Below are 15,286 nucleotides of genomic sequence, written 5' to 3'. Positions count from 1 at the left end.
TGCAGAACAGAAAATTTATTGGAAATTAAAAATATGGTAAACCCACAGAGTTAAAGAAAATATTCACAAATCATTATATCTGATAACGGTCTAGTATCCAGAATATACAAAGGACTCCTACAATTCAACAACAACCAAACAACGCAATTCAAAAGTGGGCAAAAGATTTGAATAGATATATCCTCAAAGAAATTATAGAAATGGCCATAAGCACATGAAAATTAATGTTCAACGTCATTAGTCATTAGGGGAATGAAAAAGAAAATTACCGTGAGAAGAGAAGCCACCACAACGAGAAGCCCGCGCGCTGCAACAAAGAGTAGCCCCTGCTCGCCGCAACTAGAGAAAGCCCACATGCAGCAACAAAGACCCAACACAGCCAAAAATAAATAAAAATAAAAATAAATTTATTTTTTAAAAATCGTCCAAAAATGGTGAATTTTATGTGATATATATCTTACCACAATTTTTTAAAATTAATGTAGTATACCAAAAACCATTGCATTGTGCACTTTTAAAATAATTAATTAATTAATTAATTTTTGGCTGTGTTGGGTCTTTGTTGCTGCACGCGGGCTTTCTCTGGTTGCGGTGAGCGGGGGCTACTCTTCTTTGTGGTGTGTGGGCTTCTTATCACGAGGGATTCTCTTTGTTGTGGGGCACGGGCTCTAGGCACACGGGCTTCAGTAGTTGTGACCCACGGGCTCAGTAGTTGTGGCACACGGGCTTAGTTGCTCCATGGCATGTGGGATCTTCCCGGACCAAGGATTGAACCTCTGTCCCCTGCATTGGCAGGCGCATTCTTAACCACTTCACCACTATGGAAGTGCCGAACTGTGCACTTTAAATAGGTGAATTGTATGGTGTATTAATTATATCTCAAGCTTTAAAAAAAAAAAATGATAGCAGAGTGGGGTTGGGGGATAAGATTGATGTTGTTTAACAGAACAAACTTGCAAAGAGTAGTAAATAAGCTATAGAGATCTAATGCAGAGTACAGTAGATATAGACAACAATATTGTCCTATAGTTATGTAGTGTGGTAAACTGCTGCAATGGCAACAGTATATAAATAGATCAAAGTAACATGTTGTACACCTTAGATTTACACAATGTGGCACTTCCCTGGTGGTCCAGTGGGTAAGACTCCACACCCCCAATGCAGGGGGCCCGGGTTCGATCCCTGGTCAGGGAACTAGATCCTGCCTGCATGCCACAACTAAGAAGTCCACGTGCCGCAACGAATATCCATGTGCCTCAACTAAGACCCAGCACAGCCTAAATAAATAAATAAATAAATAAATATTTTAAAAAATTTACACAATGTTATATATCAAATTTATTCACTTAAAAAATTGTTTTAAAGATAGCAGAAGGGAAACAGAGAAGGATTAGAAGATAAAGTTGAAGAAATCTCCAAGGAAATAGAACGACAACAAATAAACAAAGAAAAAGATATCTAAAAGATCAGCTCAGGTGGCCTAGAATCCACATAACTGCAGAACACAGTTCTACTAGGCCTTCTTCCACTATATAACAAGGACCCCTTTCCTCCACTTTCTAATAACATTTTCTTCATTTTCTTCTGAGCCTTCAATGCCAAGTCTTTAATGTCCATTTCTCTACTAACAGTCTATTCAAGGCAACCTAGGCTTTTTCTGTCGTGTTCCTCAAAATTCTTCCGGTCTCTGCCTATTCAATTGCAGAGTCACTTTCATATTTTTTTAGGTACTTGTTACTGTAACAACCCCTCTACCGGCTACCAAAATCTAATCTAAATACCATCAACTCAAAAGTCCCAAATCTCATTATTTAAATCGTCTAAACTAGGTGTATGGGTGAGGCTCTGGGTATGATCCATCCTGAGAAACAATTTCTCTTCATCTGTGAACCTGTGAAAGTGAAAACACAAGTTCTCTGCTCCTACAATATAGTGATGGAACATGCATAGGATAACAGGGACATTCCCTTTCAAAAAGGGAGAAATGGAAAGAAAAAAAAGAGTCATCAATTCCAAGCAGTTTCAAGATCCGGGCAGGCAGACTCCATTAGGCTTCAGGGCATGGAATTAGTTCTCTGTGGCTCCACACTTTGCCCTCTGAATCATCTTTTTTCATGAAAGGTAACACATGTTTGCAGCTGAGTTGTTTTATCAGCCTGTTTCCTGTCTCTAGAATTTGGGGGGTTTAACAGCCTTCTTTCATTTTGTACTCTGTCCGTTTCAGGCCTGTTGACAGTGTTCCGGTTGGTATAAAATTCTCAAGAACCTTGTGAATGTGCTTCCTATGTCACAGGGATTCATTTGATTAATCAACTGCTAGATAACATTTTCTACCAAAAATGGCAAAACTTTAAAAAAAAATTATAATACCAGTATTGGAGAGGGAATGGAGAAACAGACCCCCCCCACACACCTTGTAGCCAAAGAGTGAAGGACTTAAGTTGGTATAGACTTTTGGGGGTCAGTTTGGAATATGCATTTTAAAAACGTTTAACATGCTTATTTCCAGGTCTTCCATTTATGGAAAATTATCTTAAGGAAGTAATCAAAGAAGTGGGCAAAGCTTTTTCCTGAAAAAAACCTACGGTGTTTGCAGATAATGGCTTATATGGGAGCCATTAAAAAGTTTTGTTTAGGGACTTACCTGGTCCAGGTCCAGTGGCTAAGACTCTGCACTCCGAATGCAGGGAGCCTGGTTTCAATCCCTAGTCAGAGAACTAGATCCCACATGCCGCAACTAAGAGTTCACATGTCGCAACTAAAGATCCCACATGCCACAACTAAAGATTCCGCATGCTGCAACTAAAAGATCCCACATGCTGCAACTAAAAAGATGCCCTAACTAACAGTTCTGCATGCTGCAACTAAAGGATCCCACATGCTGCAACTTTTGCTGCAACTAAAGATCCCGCGTGCCGCAACTAAGACCCAACACAGCCAAATAAATAAATAAATGAATAAATATTTTTTTAAAGTTTTGTTTAACAAAAATAAAAATCTTGTTGAAAAGCATTTAATCTCAGGGGAAATGTTCATGATACATTAAGTGTATGCATATATAGTTTACAGTATATTGTATGAAATACATATTCCATATCTCCTCAATTCTACAATTCCATTCATTGTAACATAACCATGTAATAACTGTCAGAGGAAAAAATTCCAGATGTGTTAGGATGGAGAGAAAGTACATATGAGATTATCTCTAGGATTACATGATTCACAAGTGACCTGTTTTCTTCTTTATATGTTTGTATCATCCAGAATGACTCTAGTGAGCATATATTATTAAGGTGATTATTTTTATTCTGTAGATGCTTTATTTATGTATTTATTTAAATTAATGGCAGTTGGTTGTAATTCAAAAAGACAATTTTGAGTAGAGGCTATTGGGAATGTGGCTGTCATACTGTTTGTCCTGAATCCTGCCTTTGAGTATCTAGAAAAGAAGTAAATGTATTAGTATGTGTTGTTTGAATCTTGCATCTGTTCCAGCATCCCTTTCATGAGAACATTTTTCTCTTTTTTACCTAAGAAGCTGAAAAGAGTGAAGATTCCTCTGGAGCTGCAGGCCTCTCAGGCTTACATCGCACATACAGCCAGGACTGCAGCTTTAAGAACAGTATGTACCATGTTGGAGATTACGTCTATGTGGAGCCTGCAGAGGCCAATCTACAACCACATATAGTCTGTATTGAGAGACTGTGGGAAGATTCTGCTGGTAAGTTCGTTTTAAATGGGAGGGCAGATTGGTGAGATGTGACTATTGTACTCCTCCTTGGTTCTCAGGGAAGGAAATTGTAACTCAGACATTTTATGTCTTCCAACAATAGTTCTACACTGTCAGTAAATGCAATTAAGTACCCACTATATGAGAAACATAGGCTCAAGCACTGTTGGGCAGTGGCACAGCTGAGTCGAAAGAAATACAACTTTTTGAAGTCTAGTTGAGATTCAGTCATTCAACTGATATTTATTAAAAACATACCGTGAGCCAAACTCTGTAGGATGGCAGAGATTGAGAAGAACAAAAGGCCTGTGTTTTGCCCCTGGCAAAACCACTCTGGTAAAAATCACAAATAAAGAAGAAATTGTTATAGACAGACATGTGCCTTAGCTTAGAATTTGATGCCAAAAAGGCTTCCTAGAACAATTGCCTTTAACTTGAGACATAGAGAATGAATAGGAGTTAATGAAACCAAAAGCAAGCAGAAGTGTGATTCAGGCAATCCAATTGTTTCAGCTGTTCATCATGTAAAATACCTTTGTATTCCTTCACCCAAGAGCTAAATATGTCCTTTAGTATATCTTACATCCTTATAAAAGCACACAGCTTTAGGTGTGTCCTGACCCAGCAGAGTAGAGTAGGTCTCATCACCTTCCTTATTCTATTTATTATACATCTTTTTTTTTTTTTTTTTTTTTTTATAAAGTCTCTTTATTCTTTTTTTTTTTTAATTAATTAATTAATTTATGGCTGTGTTGGGTCCTCGCTTCTGTGCGAGGGCTTCCTCTAGTCGCGGCAAGTGGGGTCCACTCTTCATCGCGGTGCGCGGGCCTCTCACTATCGCGGCCTCTCTTGTTGGGGAGCACAGGCTCCAGACGCGCAGGCTCAGCAACCGTGGCTCACGGGCCTAGTCGCTCCACGGCATGTGGGATCTTCCCAGACCAGGGCTCGAACCCGTGTCCCCTGCATTGGCAGGCAGATTCTCAACCACTGCGCCACCAGGGAAGCCCTATACATCTTTTAATAGGAGGGGGAAAGTAGTATTTTTTAGGCCTCATTACATTTCATTATTTTAAAGTATTGTTTCTTCTAAGATAATTGTATTAAGGAACCATGGCCTAAAAGCACATTGCTAGGTTTAGGCCATGGCAGAATGGATGTGGTATTTGCTCATTTTACAAAGAATATGTTATTTTTGTTAATGGTAATTCTCTCTCTTTCTCTCTCTCTTTGTTTTTGAGGTGAAAAATGGTTGTATGGCTGTTGGTTTTATCGGCCAAATGAAACATTCCATTTGGCTACACGAAAATTTCTAGAAAAAGAAGTTTTTAAGAGTGACTATTACAATAAAGTTCCTGTTAGTAAAATTCTAGGAAAATGTGTGGTCATGTTTGTTAAGGTAAGAAACTCATTAGTCCCAAAACAATAAATTATTCCATGGGAATAAAATTTACAAACACAAAAAATTGATCTTTACAAAACTGATAGCTCTGTTTTAAACTGTTGAATTTTTTTTTAAGCTGTGTCTCTAGCTTCTGTAAAGATTTGGGGAGAAATTAACCTGAACATGATGGTGAAAGACCATTTGCTGCCTACGCTATATAGCTATATGCAGTTAGCTTAAATTTTTTTATACCGGCAGATAAATTTTTAAGGGTGACATTTTCTGAAGGATCATTATAAATTGTTAGTGTGGTTTTAGGTAATGAGGTGCACTTTTTGTTTGTCTGTGTAGTATAGGCACATGCCCACAGCTTTAAGGAACATTATAGCTGTATGAAATACTAATATACTGTCAAAGGAGCAGTTAGTAAGCTAAATAAGCTAAACAGTATGTGGTAAAGCCATTCAGTATAAGGAAATACTCCTGGATCTCTAGCCATTTACCATTTGTTGTTCACTGTCAAAAAGTCTTAATACTTTAGCTTTTATTTCTTTGCTTGTTTGGTGATTTTATTTGTTTTTTGGTTGATTGGTTTTCAGAAAATTCACCTAATTGATTTCATTCTTATATCCACCAGGAATACTTTAAATTATGCCCAGAAAACTTTCGAGATGAGGATGTTTTTGTCTGTGAATCACGGTATTCTGCCAAAACCAAATCTTTTAAGAAAATTAAACTATGGACCATGCCTATCAGCTCAGTTAGATTTGTCCCTCGAGATGTGCCCTTGCCTGTGGTCCGAGTGGCCTCTGTATTTGCAAATGCAGATAAAGGGGATGATGAGAAGAACACAGACAACTCAGAGGACAGTCGAACTGAAGACAGTTTTAACTTGGAAAAGGTATGTAGATAATAGCCACATAGAAAATAATTTTACATTTCAGAATACCTAGTCTCAAAAATAAATGAACAAAGTACTCAAATTCAGAATTAGAAAAAGAGCAACAATATAAAACCTTAGCCTAGGGACTTCCCTGGTGGCGCAATGGTTAAGAGTCCGCCTGCCATTGCAGGGGACATGGGTTCGATCCCTGGTCCGGGAAGATCCCACATGCCGCGGAGCAGCTAAGCCTGTGCGCCACAACGGCTGAGCCCGTGTGCCACAGCTACTGAAGCCTGCGTGCCTAGAGCCTCTGCTCCACAACGAAGAGTAGCCCCTGCTCACCGCAACTAAAGCCCGTATGCAGCAACAAAGACCCAATACAGCCAAAAAAAAAAAAAAATTAAATTAAAAAAAAAAACAGCCTAATAGAAGGAATTATAAAGGAAAGAAAGAAATTATTACTTAAAAAAAACAGAGCAGCAGGGCTTCCCTGGTGGCGCAGTGGTTAAGAATCTGCCTGCCAATGCAGGGGTCACGGGTTTGAGCCCTGGTCCGGGAAGATCCCACATGCTGCAGAGCAACTAAGCCCGTACACCACGACTACTGAGCCTGTGCTCTAGATCCCGCGAGCCACAACTACTGAGCCCGTGTGCTACAACTACTGAGGCCCGCGCACCTAGAGCCTGTGCTCCGCAACAAGAGAAGCCACGGTAATGAGGAGCCTGTGCATGGCAATGAAGAGTAGCCCCCACTCGCTGCAACTAGAGAAAGCCCACGTGCAGCAATGAAGACCCAACACAGCCATAAATAAATAAATAAATGAATAAATAAATAAACAGAGCAGCAGAATTAAAAAGGAGACTTAGACAAGTTCAATGAGATAAACTACCAACTATCCTAATAAAGGAAAAAGAAGGGAATTAAGCTCAACATACAAAATATAGAGGAAATTTAAAGACTTGTACATTTCTGTTAATAAATCTGAAAACTTGAATGAGGGAATTCCCTGGCAGTCCAGTGGTTAGGACTCCACACTTTCACTGCCAAGGGCCTGGGTTAGATCCCTGGTCAGGGAACTAAGATCCCACAAGCTGCATGGTGTGGCCAAAAAATAAATAAATAAAACAAAACCAAAAAAAAAAATTTAAAAAACCTGAATGAAGTGAATAATTTTCTAGGGTAATACAAATTAGTAAAGTGGAATCAAGTAGGGATAACACATGTAAGTGGACAGCAACGTGAAGAAATTTTTTTAATGTCAAAGAGCTCACTTCAAAGAGTACTCAGGTCAGATAATTCCATAGGTAAATTCTTTTAACCCTTTAAATTATTGAAGGACTTCCCTGGCGGTCCAGTGGTTAAGACACCGCGCTTCTACTGCAGGGGGCATGGGTTTGATCCCTGATTGGGGAACTAAGATCCCGCATGCCGCGTGGCGTGGCCAAAAGAAAAAAAAATTATTGCAGAGCATGGAGAGCAAAGAAAACTTCCCAGTTTGTTTTACCAAGCCAGAATAATCTTGATTCCAAAGTCTGACAAAGTAAAAACAGAAAACTGCAGTTCAGTCTCACTTTATGAATACTGATACAAAAAATACTTGGGAAAAATGTATTGTTACAAGTGAAATCAAGTTAGTTGTTTGAGAACAACATGACCAAGTAGGGGGGGTAGTTCATTCTAGGAATGCAAGGATTGTTCAAAATTAGGAAAATTCAGTAATACACGTCATTATAATTAGTAGATAAAAGGAGAAATTATCTGATAAGGTATAGTACCCATCTTGATTGAAGTCTTCAGATGGATATTTCCTCAAAGTGATTTTTAAAAATTGTCTTCGTATCTCAAGCCTAGAGTAAAAGAAATTCCTTTTAATGTTATACACGTGACAGAGGTGCTTTCTGTACCATTATCTATATTTTTCTGAGAGTAGCCAATGTAGTTAGACAAACAAAAGTAGTAAAAATATTGACAGTAAGAGGCAAAATTATTTTTTTGCGGATAATGGGGAGAAATTAACTGAAAAGTTTTTGAAAACAGTTCAACAAGTATAAATTTCAAAATCTATGTACATGTCATTAGCTTTCTTATATAAACAGAGCAATAATTTCTAAGACTTTTGAAAGTAAAATGAAAATGTTGAATACACTTTAACAACTGTTAGAAAAATCATATGGAAGAAAATATCCAATTCATATGAACAAAAAACATACATTAAGAAATTATCTTAAAAGGAATATATGGAACCTAGGGGAAGAAAAATAGTCTACTGCAGGACATTAAAGACTTGAATAAGTTGTTTTGGAACTTGACAAAATTATTCTAGCATTCTTTTTTTTTTTTTTTTTTTTTAATTCTAGCATTCTTAGGAAAGAATAAATACATGACAGGCACCAGAAAAAGAAAAACTGAAAGAGTAGTCAAGAGTGCTTTACCCTGCCAAATAGTATTACATTTTACAAAAATACATTAAAAAAATATTAAGATATTAGCTCAGGGTTGGTCAGTGGAGGGAATAGGCTCTTCACAATTAAATCCAGAATATAAAGATACTCATTCATTCATTTTAGTTTTTATATATATATGTGTGTGTGTATATATATATATATATATATATTTTTTTTTTTTTTTTTTTTTTAAGTAATTTATTTTTTGGCTGGGTCAGGTCTTTGTTGCTGCACGCAGGCTTTCTCTCTAGTTGCGGCAAGCGGGGGCTACCCTTCGTTGTGGTGCGCAGGCTTCTCGTTGCAGTGGCTTCTCTTGTTGAAGAGCACAGGCTCTAGGCATGTGGGCTTCAGTAGTTGGCACACGGGCTCAGTAGTTGTGGCTTGCAGGCTCTAGAGCAGGCTCAGTAGTTGTGGTGCACGGGTTTAGTTGCGCTCCGGCATGTGGGATCTTCCTGGACCAGGGATTGAACCCGTGTCCCCTGCATTGGCAGGCAGGTTCTTAACCACTGTGCCACCAGGGAAGTCCCTAGTTTTATATATTTTAACTTTAATTTTGAAATGATTTTAGACTTAACAAATGTGCCAGGTGCTTAACAAAGATAGTACAAAGACATTCCTTATATTCTTCATTCAGCTTCTGCTAATGTTAACACCTTGTAAAGCATGGTACAAGGATCTAAACCAGAAAATTAACTTTAATACTATTTACTAATCTAGAGACTTGATTCATACTTTCCCTTTTGTCCCACAATCGCCTTTTTTTTCTTCTAGTTTTATTGAGATATAATTGACATATAGCACTGTATAAGTTTAAGGTGTACAGCATAATGATTTGACTTACCTGCATCATGAAATGATGACCACAGTAAGTTTGGTGAACATCCATCATCTCAATATAGATACAACATTAAAGAAATAGAAAAAAAAATTTTTTTTCCTTGTGATGAGTACTGTTAGAATTTACTCTCTCCCTTAACATCTTTCCTATATAGCGTACAGCAGTGTTAATTATATTTATCATGTTGTACATTACATACTTAATACATATTTATCTTATAACTAGAAGTTTGTACTTTTTGACCACCTTCATCCAATCCCCCTTTCCCCCTATCGCCTGCCTCTGGTAACCACAAATCTGATCTCTTTTTCTGAGTTTGTGTTTTTGAAGTATAATTGACCTACAATACTGTTAGTTCCTGGTATGCAACATAATGATTCAATATTTCTATACATTTCAAAATGATCACCATGCTAAGTCTAGTCATCATTTGTCAGCATACAGAGATACTATGTAATTATTCCCCACACTGTACATTTCATACCTGTGATTCATTTATTTTATAACTGAGAGTTTGTATAAAGGTAGTATTTCAAATCAGCAAGAGAGGATGGAATCAAATGATATTGGAAAAACTGGTAGCCATTTGAAAAAAGAAGAAAAAAAACCACCTGAACTCTACCTCATTTCATATTCCAAAATAAGTAAGATATAAACATTAAAAAAGAAACATAAGTTGCTAACGTAAGTACATTTACTACTATTTACCTGTAATCTTTTATTCATTTATAAGCTTGGAATGGATCCTTTTATATACATGATATAAAACCCAGTAGCCATAAAAGAAAAAAAATAGATCATTTTCTTGATACAATTGACAATATCAGTTAGTTTAATGAAACAGTCTAAGGACTGCTGTTTCTAATGTACAAAGAGCTGTTTGAAGTCTAGGGAAAAAATAATACTGGAAAAATGGGCAAAGGACCAAGTAGATCATTTCTAGAAGGTCATTCAAAAATGTAAGAAAATGTATTAATCTAATAGCTTTTAAAATGCCCAGCAAATTGGCAAGAAGTCTGAAGCCTGATAATACATGCAGCCTGGTGTCAGTGTGGGGTAACACACTCTCATCTCCCATCAGTGGCATTCCCTTTGGCCCTGCTGTTTGATGGCAGGGAATGTGTTCCAACATAGTACTCAACTAGGTACGCCAAAGGGTGACATCAGTGTTGTTTGTAAAAGCAAAACCCTAGGCCAAACCCAAATGCCTGTGAATGGGAATTAAATTGTTATACATCCATTCATATAATGCAAACTGCAGCCAGCAAAAGGAATTAACAGGTTGCAGAATGGGATGTGGTTCCATCATTACTCAGAAAAATCAAAATGTATGTTTACATATATGTATGTGTAAAAAACATGGAAAACTATAAACTAAACTGGATGATTATCTCTAGGGTTAGATCACAGAAGACTTTTTTTTTTTTTTTTTCACACACGCACACTGTATTTTATTTTTACAAGAGATAAATAGACTGACACCAAGCATTGTACATGGATGACCACAACAAAAGCAACAATGATTGCAATTACCAAACATGAAACACACTCATACTATGTCATAATATTGACATTCAGTCCAGTAATCCTCCACTGTAACAGCTCCTTTACTTTGCAGTGAAAATTGATTTGTATATTCTTTGCCTCTGAGTCCTTGTTGGATTTTTTTTTTTTTTAATTCAGACAGAAAGTCACAAAAATTATACTCATCCTCATCAGTTCACTCAGTCCCATGTAATTAAATTTTTTTTTTCCTCTTGATCTTTTGTTAGCACTTTTATGAGTTCATCAGTTTTTCATTAGAGTTCTGAAAATGCTTATTCATTCAGTTCAGCAGTACAGTCAGTTACCAGAAACCTGTACTTGTCAGAGTCTTTTCCATGAATTTCTTAAAGATGAAACCCTTTTATAGGAACATATTTGCAAAAGCATCAGAGTACACACAGAACTGTCTGTAAATGACAAAAGACTTAAAAATGACCACAGTTAAAAATTTGATGAAAGTTCATAATAATGCAGTTGACAAGAAAATTAGTTATTTCTGAGATATACATTTTAAGGTAATAACTAGGATTATGACTTATAACATTATACCAGAACATATAAGATTTTTAGAAATTTCATGTAATGTCTGAAACATTTATATTAACATATTTCCATACAAATAACCCAATGAAAGTTTAGTATTAGTTGTTTTGTTTGTTTGTTTTATTTATTTATTTATTTATTTATTTATTTATGGCTGTGTTGGGTCTTCGTTTCTGTGCGAGGGCTTTCTCCAGTTGCGGCAAGTGGGGGCCATTCTTCATCGCGGTGCGCGGGCCTCTCACTATCGCGGCCTCTCTTGTTGAGGAGCACAGGCTCCAGATGCGCAGGCTCAGTAATTGTGGCTCACGGGCCCAGTCGCTCCGCGGCATGTGGGATCTTCCCAGACCAGGGCGCAAACCCATGTCCCCTGCATTGGCAGGCAGATTCTCAACCACTGCGCCACCAGGGAAGCCCCCTGTTTGTTTTTTTATACTGCAGGTTCTTATTAGGCATCAATTTTATACACATCAGTGTATACATGTCAATCCCAATCGCCCAATTCAGCACACCACCATACCCACCCCATCGCAGTTTTCCCCCCTTGGTGTCCATATGTCCGTTCTCTACATCTGTGTCTCAACTTCTGCCCTGCAAACCGGCTCATCTGTACCATTTTTCTAGGTTCCACATACATGCGTTAATATACGATATTTGTTTTTCTCTTTCTGACTTACTTCACTCTGTATGACAGTCTCTAGATCCATCCACTTCTCAACAAATGACTCAATTTCGTTCCTTTTTATGGCTGAGTAATATTCCATTGTATATATGTACCACATCTTCTTTATCCATTCGTCTGTTGATGGGCATTTAGGTTGCTTCCATGACCTGGCTATTGTAAATAGTGCTGCAATGAACATTAGGGTGCATGTGTCTTTTTGAATTACGGTTTTCTCTGGGTATATGCCCAGTAGTGGGATTGCTGGGTCATATGGTAATTCTATTTTTAGTTTTTTAAGGAACCTCCATATTGTTCTCCATAGTGGCTGTATCAATTTACATTCCCACCAACAGTGCAAGAGGGTTCCCTTTTCTCCACACCCTCTCCAGCATTTGTTGTTTGTAGATTTTCTGATGATGCCCATTCTAACTGGTGTGAGGTGATACCTCATTGTAGTTTTGATTTGCATTTCTCTAATGATTAGTGATGTTGAGCATCTTTTCATGTGCTTCGTGGCCGTCTGTATGTCTTCTTTGGAGAAATGTCTGTTTAGGTCTTCTGCCCATTTTTGGATTGGGTTGTTTGTTTCTTTAATATTGAGCTGAATGAGCTGTTTATATATTTTGGAGATTAATCCTTTGTCCATTGATTCATTTGCAAATATTTTCTCCCATTCTGAGGGTTGTCTTTTCGTGTTGTTTATGGTTTCCTTTGCTGTGCAAAAGCTTTGAAGTTTCATTAGGTCCCATTTGTTTATTTTTGTTTTTATTTCCATCACTCTAGGAGGTGGATCAAAAAAGATCTTGCTGTGATTTATGTCAAAGAGTGTTCTTCCTATGTTTTCCTCTAAGAGTTTTCTAGTGTCCAGTCTTACATTTAGGTCTCGAATCCATTTTGAGTTTATTTTTGTGTATGGTGTTAGGGAGCATTCTAATTTCATTCTTTTACATGTAGCTGTCCAGTTTTCCCAGCACCACTTATTGAAGAGACTGTCTTTTCTCCATTGTATATCTTTGCCTCCTTTGTCATAGATTAGTTGACCATAGGTGCGTGGGTTAATCTCTGGGCTTTCTATCTTGTTCCATTGATCTATGTTTATGTTTTTGTGCCAGTACCATATTGTCTTGATTACTGTAGCTTTGTAGTATAGTCTGAAGTCAGGGAGTCTGATTCCTCCAGCTCCGTTTTTTTCCCTCAAGACTGCTTTGGCTATTTGGGGTCTTTTGTGTCTCCATACAAATTTTAAGAATTTTTGTTCTAGTTCTGTAAAAAATGCCATTGGTAATTTGATAGGGATTGCATTGAATCTGTAGATTGCTTTGGGTAGTATAGTCATTTTCACAATGTTGATTCTTCCAATGCAAGAACATGGTGTATCTCTCCATCTGTTGGTATCATCTTTAATTTCTTTCATCAGTGTCTTATAGTTTTCTGCATACAGGTCTTTTGTCTCCGTAGGTAGGTTTATTCCTAGGTATTGTATTCTTTTTGTTGCAGTGGTAAATGGGAGTGTTTCCATAATTTCTCTTTCAGATTTTTCATCATTAGTGTATAGGAATGCAAGAGATTTCTGTGCATTAATTTTGTATCCTGCAACTTTACCATATTCATTAATTAGCTCTAGCGGTTTTCTGGTGGCAGTTTTAGGATTCTCTATGTATAATATCTTGTCATCTGCAAACAGTGACAGTTTTACTTCTTCTTTTCCAATTTGTATTCCTTTTATTTCTTTTTCTTCTCTGATTGCTGACAATCAATTTTAAATCTTACATACTCTAATGTTTGAATTATTTCCAACAAATACACTTTTTATATAAAGAAGAAAAATAAAGTTTTTAAATTGTTAATGTAAAAACTGGAAAAAATGAATTTTTAGTGTCCTAGAAAAAATATCCATTTTAGTGTCCTTACAGTGTTTGTAAGAGAAAAGGAGCTTGGGAAAAAACATGATATTTTTTACATTTTACCAGTATGTCTGGGAATCATAGAGACATTAATTTTAAAAGAAGAAATGTCAGTGGAAGTCAATGTGGGAATTAACTTAAATTTGTTATTATTATTGTCATTAGAATTCGTAAGTCCCCAGTGTTCTCTCTATGTATGAGTTACTTTTTTAGTCTCATATTTATTTTAATATTGCATGGCCAAATCATGTCATGCTAAGAACTTTTTAGATGAATAACTAGAACAGAACCCATTCCTGAAATAAAATGTATTCTTAATCTCAGGGCTTTCTTTTTCATAGCTTCCATTCCTTCAGGTGCCCCCCACCCAACATATATGTGGGACCTCTCTCATTCTTAAGGATTTTCCAGGAAGTCCATTTCAGTACCACATTAGAAATCATAAAGATCAAAACATTAAATTATTTTGGACAGTCTAAAGGAGATTTTTTTTTCCTTAAGGTTGAAGTTTCAGATATTCTCAGGGAGATGCAGTAGAAAATTTGGGGGGTGTTCTGCAGTTTCCTCAGCTTTTATGTGTTTTAGAGCTTTTGTATTTAAAACACCTAGTGCTGTGCTCAGTATCTGCTAGGTTCTCAGTAAATTATGTTTCTTATTTTCATTAGTCAGAATTATCTTTTATTTTTCTTCTGAGTCAGGCATTATTCTGTGTATGTAGCATGAATTGTGTCATTTAAGCTTCCTAACAGCCCCATCTGATGGGCACAATATCTTCATTTTACAGATGATGAACCTAAGGCATAAGAGGTCAAGTAATTTACCCATGTCACAGCAGCCAGTAGGTGACAGACCCTGTAATTTATTCAAAATCAGAGTATGTGTGTTTATGTCACAGAGGCTATGCTGTTCCTTTCCATGTTGGAATAAATCCAAATGATAAAATTTTTAAATCAGTCAGTTGTTAATATGAAGAAATGTGGTGAAGAGGAAGCTTGTGTAGAATTTGCTCCTTATCTTTTTAACAGTTGCATGAGGCTGTTTTCTGTATGCTGATAAGTCTTCTCCATTGCTTTTTTTTGCTAAAGTGTATGAGAATGGGGGAAGAAAGGAGAGGGGAATAAAACAGTCTTGGAGTAACATTATTTTATGAAAATTAACTAGAAATTTAAAATAGATACAATATTTGATAAGACTCAGTTTGATTTCAGTAACCTATTCCTTTGGTTTCCTATCTTTATCAGAGCTTCTGTTTATGGTTATTTTTTCTTTTAAGTTAAAATGAAGGAAATCTGCCTTCCCTTCTTACCTTCTCTGCCAACTCCTTTATTGTCAGCGGCCTGTCTTCAACCAGTTTCCT

General features: G+C 36.9%; 1 protein-coding gene and 1 long non-coding RNA gene across 28 annotated transcripts in view; one reads left to right on the top strand and one right to left on the bottom strand.

The window, feature by feature from the left end:
• Positions 1 to 15,286, top strand: part of PBRM1 (polybromo 1) — a 107,566-nt gene that overhangs the window by 62,838 nt on the left and 29,442 nt on the right. For all 27 annotated transcript variants that reach the window (XM_082414431.1, XM_082414413.1, XM_082414412.1 and 24 more), the window contains 3 exons: positions 3,536 to 3,721; positions 4,969 to 5,126; positions 5,749 to 6,012. In XM_082414431.1, the coding sequence (XP_082270557.1) occupies positions 3,536 to 3,721; positions 4,969 to 5,126; positions 5,749 to 6,012 (608 nt within the window). The remainder of the gene's footprint in view (positions 1 to 3,535; positions 3,722 to 4,968; positions 5,127 to 5,748; positions 6,013 to 15,286) is intronic.
• LOC309638495 lies at positions 7,536 to 15,284 on the bottom strand. The gene is made up of 2 exons (XR_014251174.1): positions 13,777 to 15,284; positions 7,536 to 10,690 (listed from the first exon to the last, which is right to left on the bottom strand). It is a non-coding gene; the product is annotated as an uncharacterized lncRNA (long non-coding RNA).

The sequence above is a fragment of the Balaenoptera physalus genome, assembly GCF_965194825.1.
Source record: "Balaenoptera physalus genome assembly, chromosome: 11".
In the NCBI taxonomy this organism is placed as follows: domain Eukaryota; kingdom Metazoa; phylum Chordata; class Mammalia; order Artiodactyla; family Balaenopteridae; genus Balaenoptera; species Balaenoptera physalus.
The sequence above is the reverse complement of the archived record's forward strand: the minus strand, read 5'-3'. Positions and strand labels throughout refer to the sequence as shown.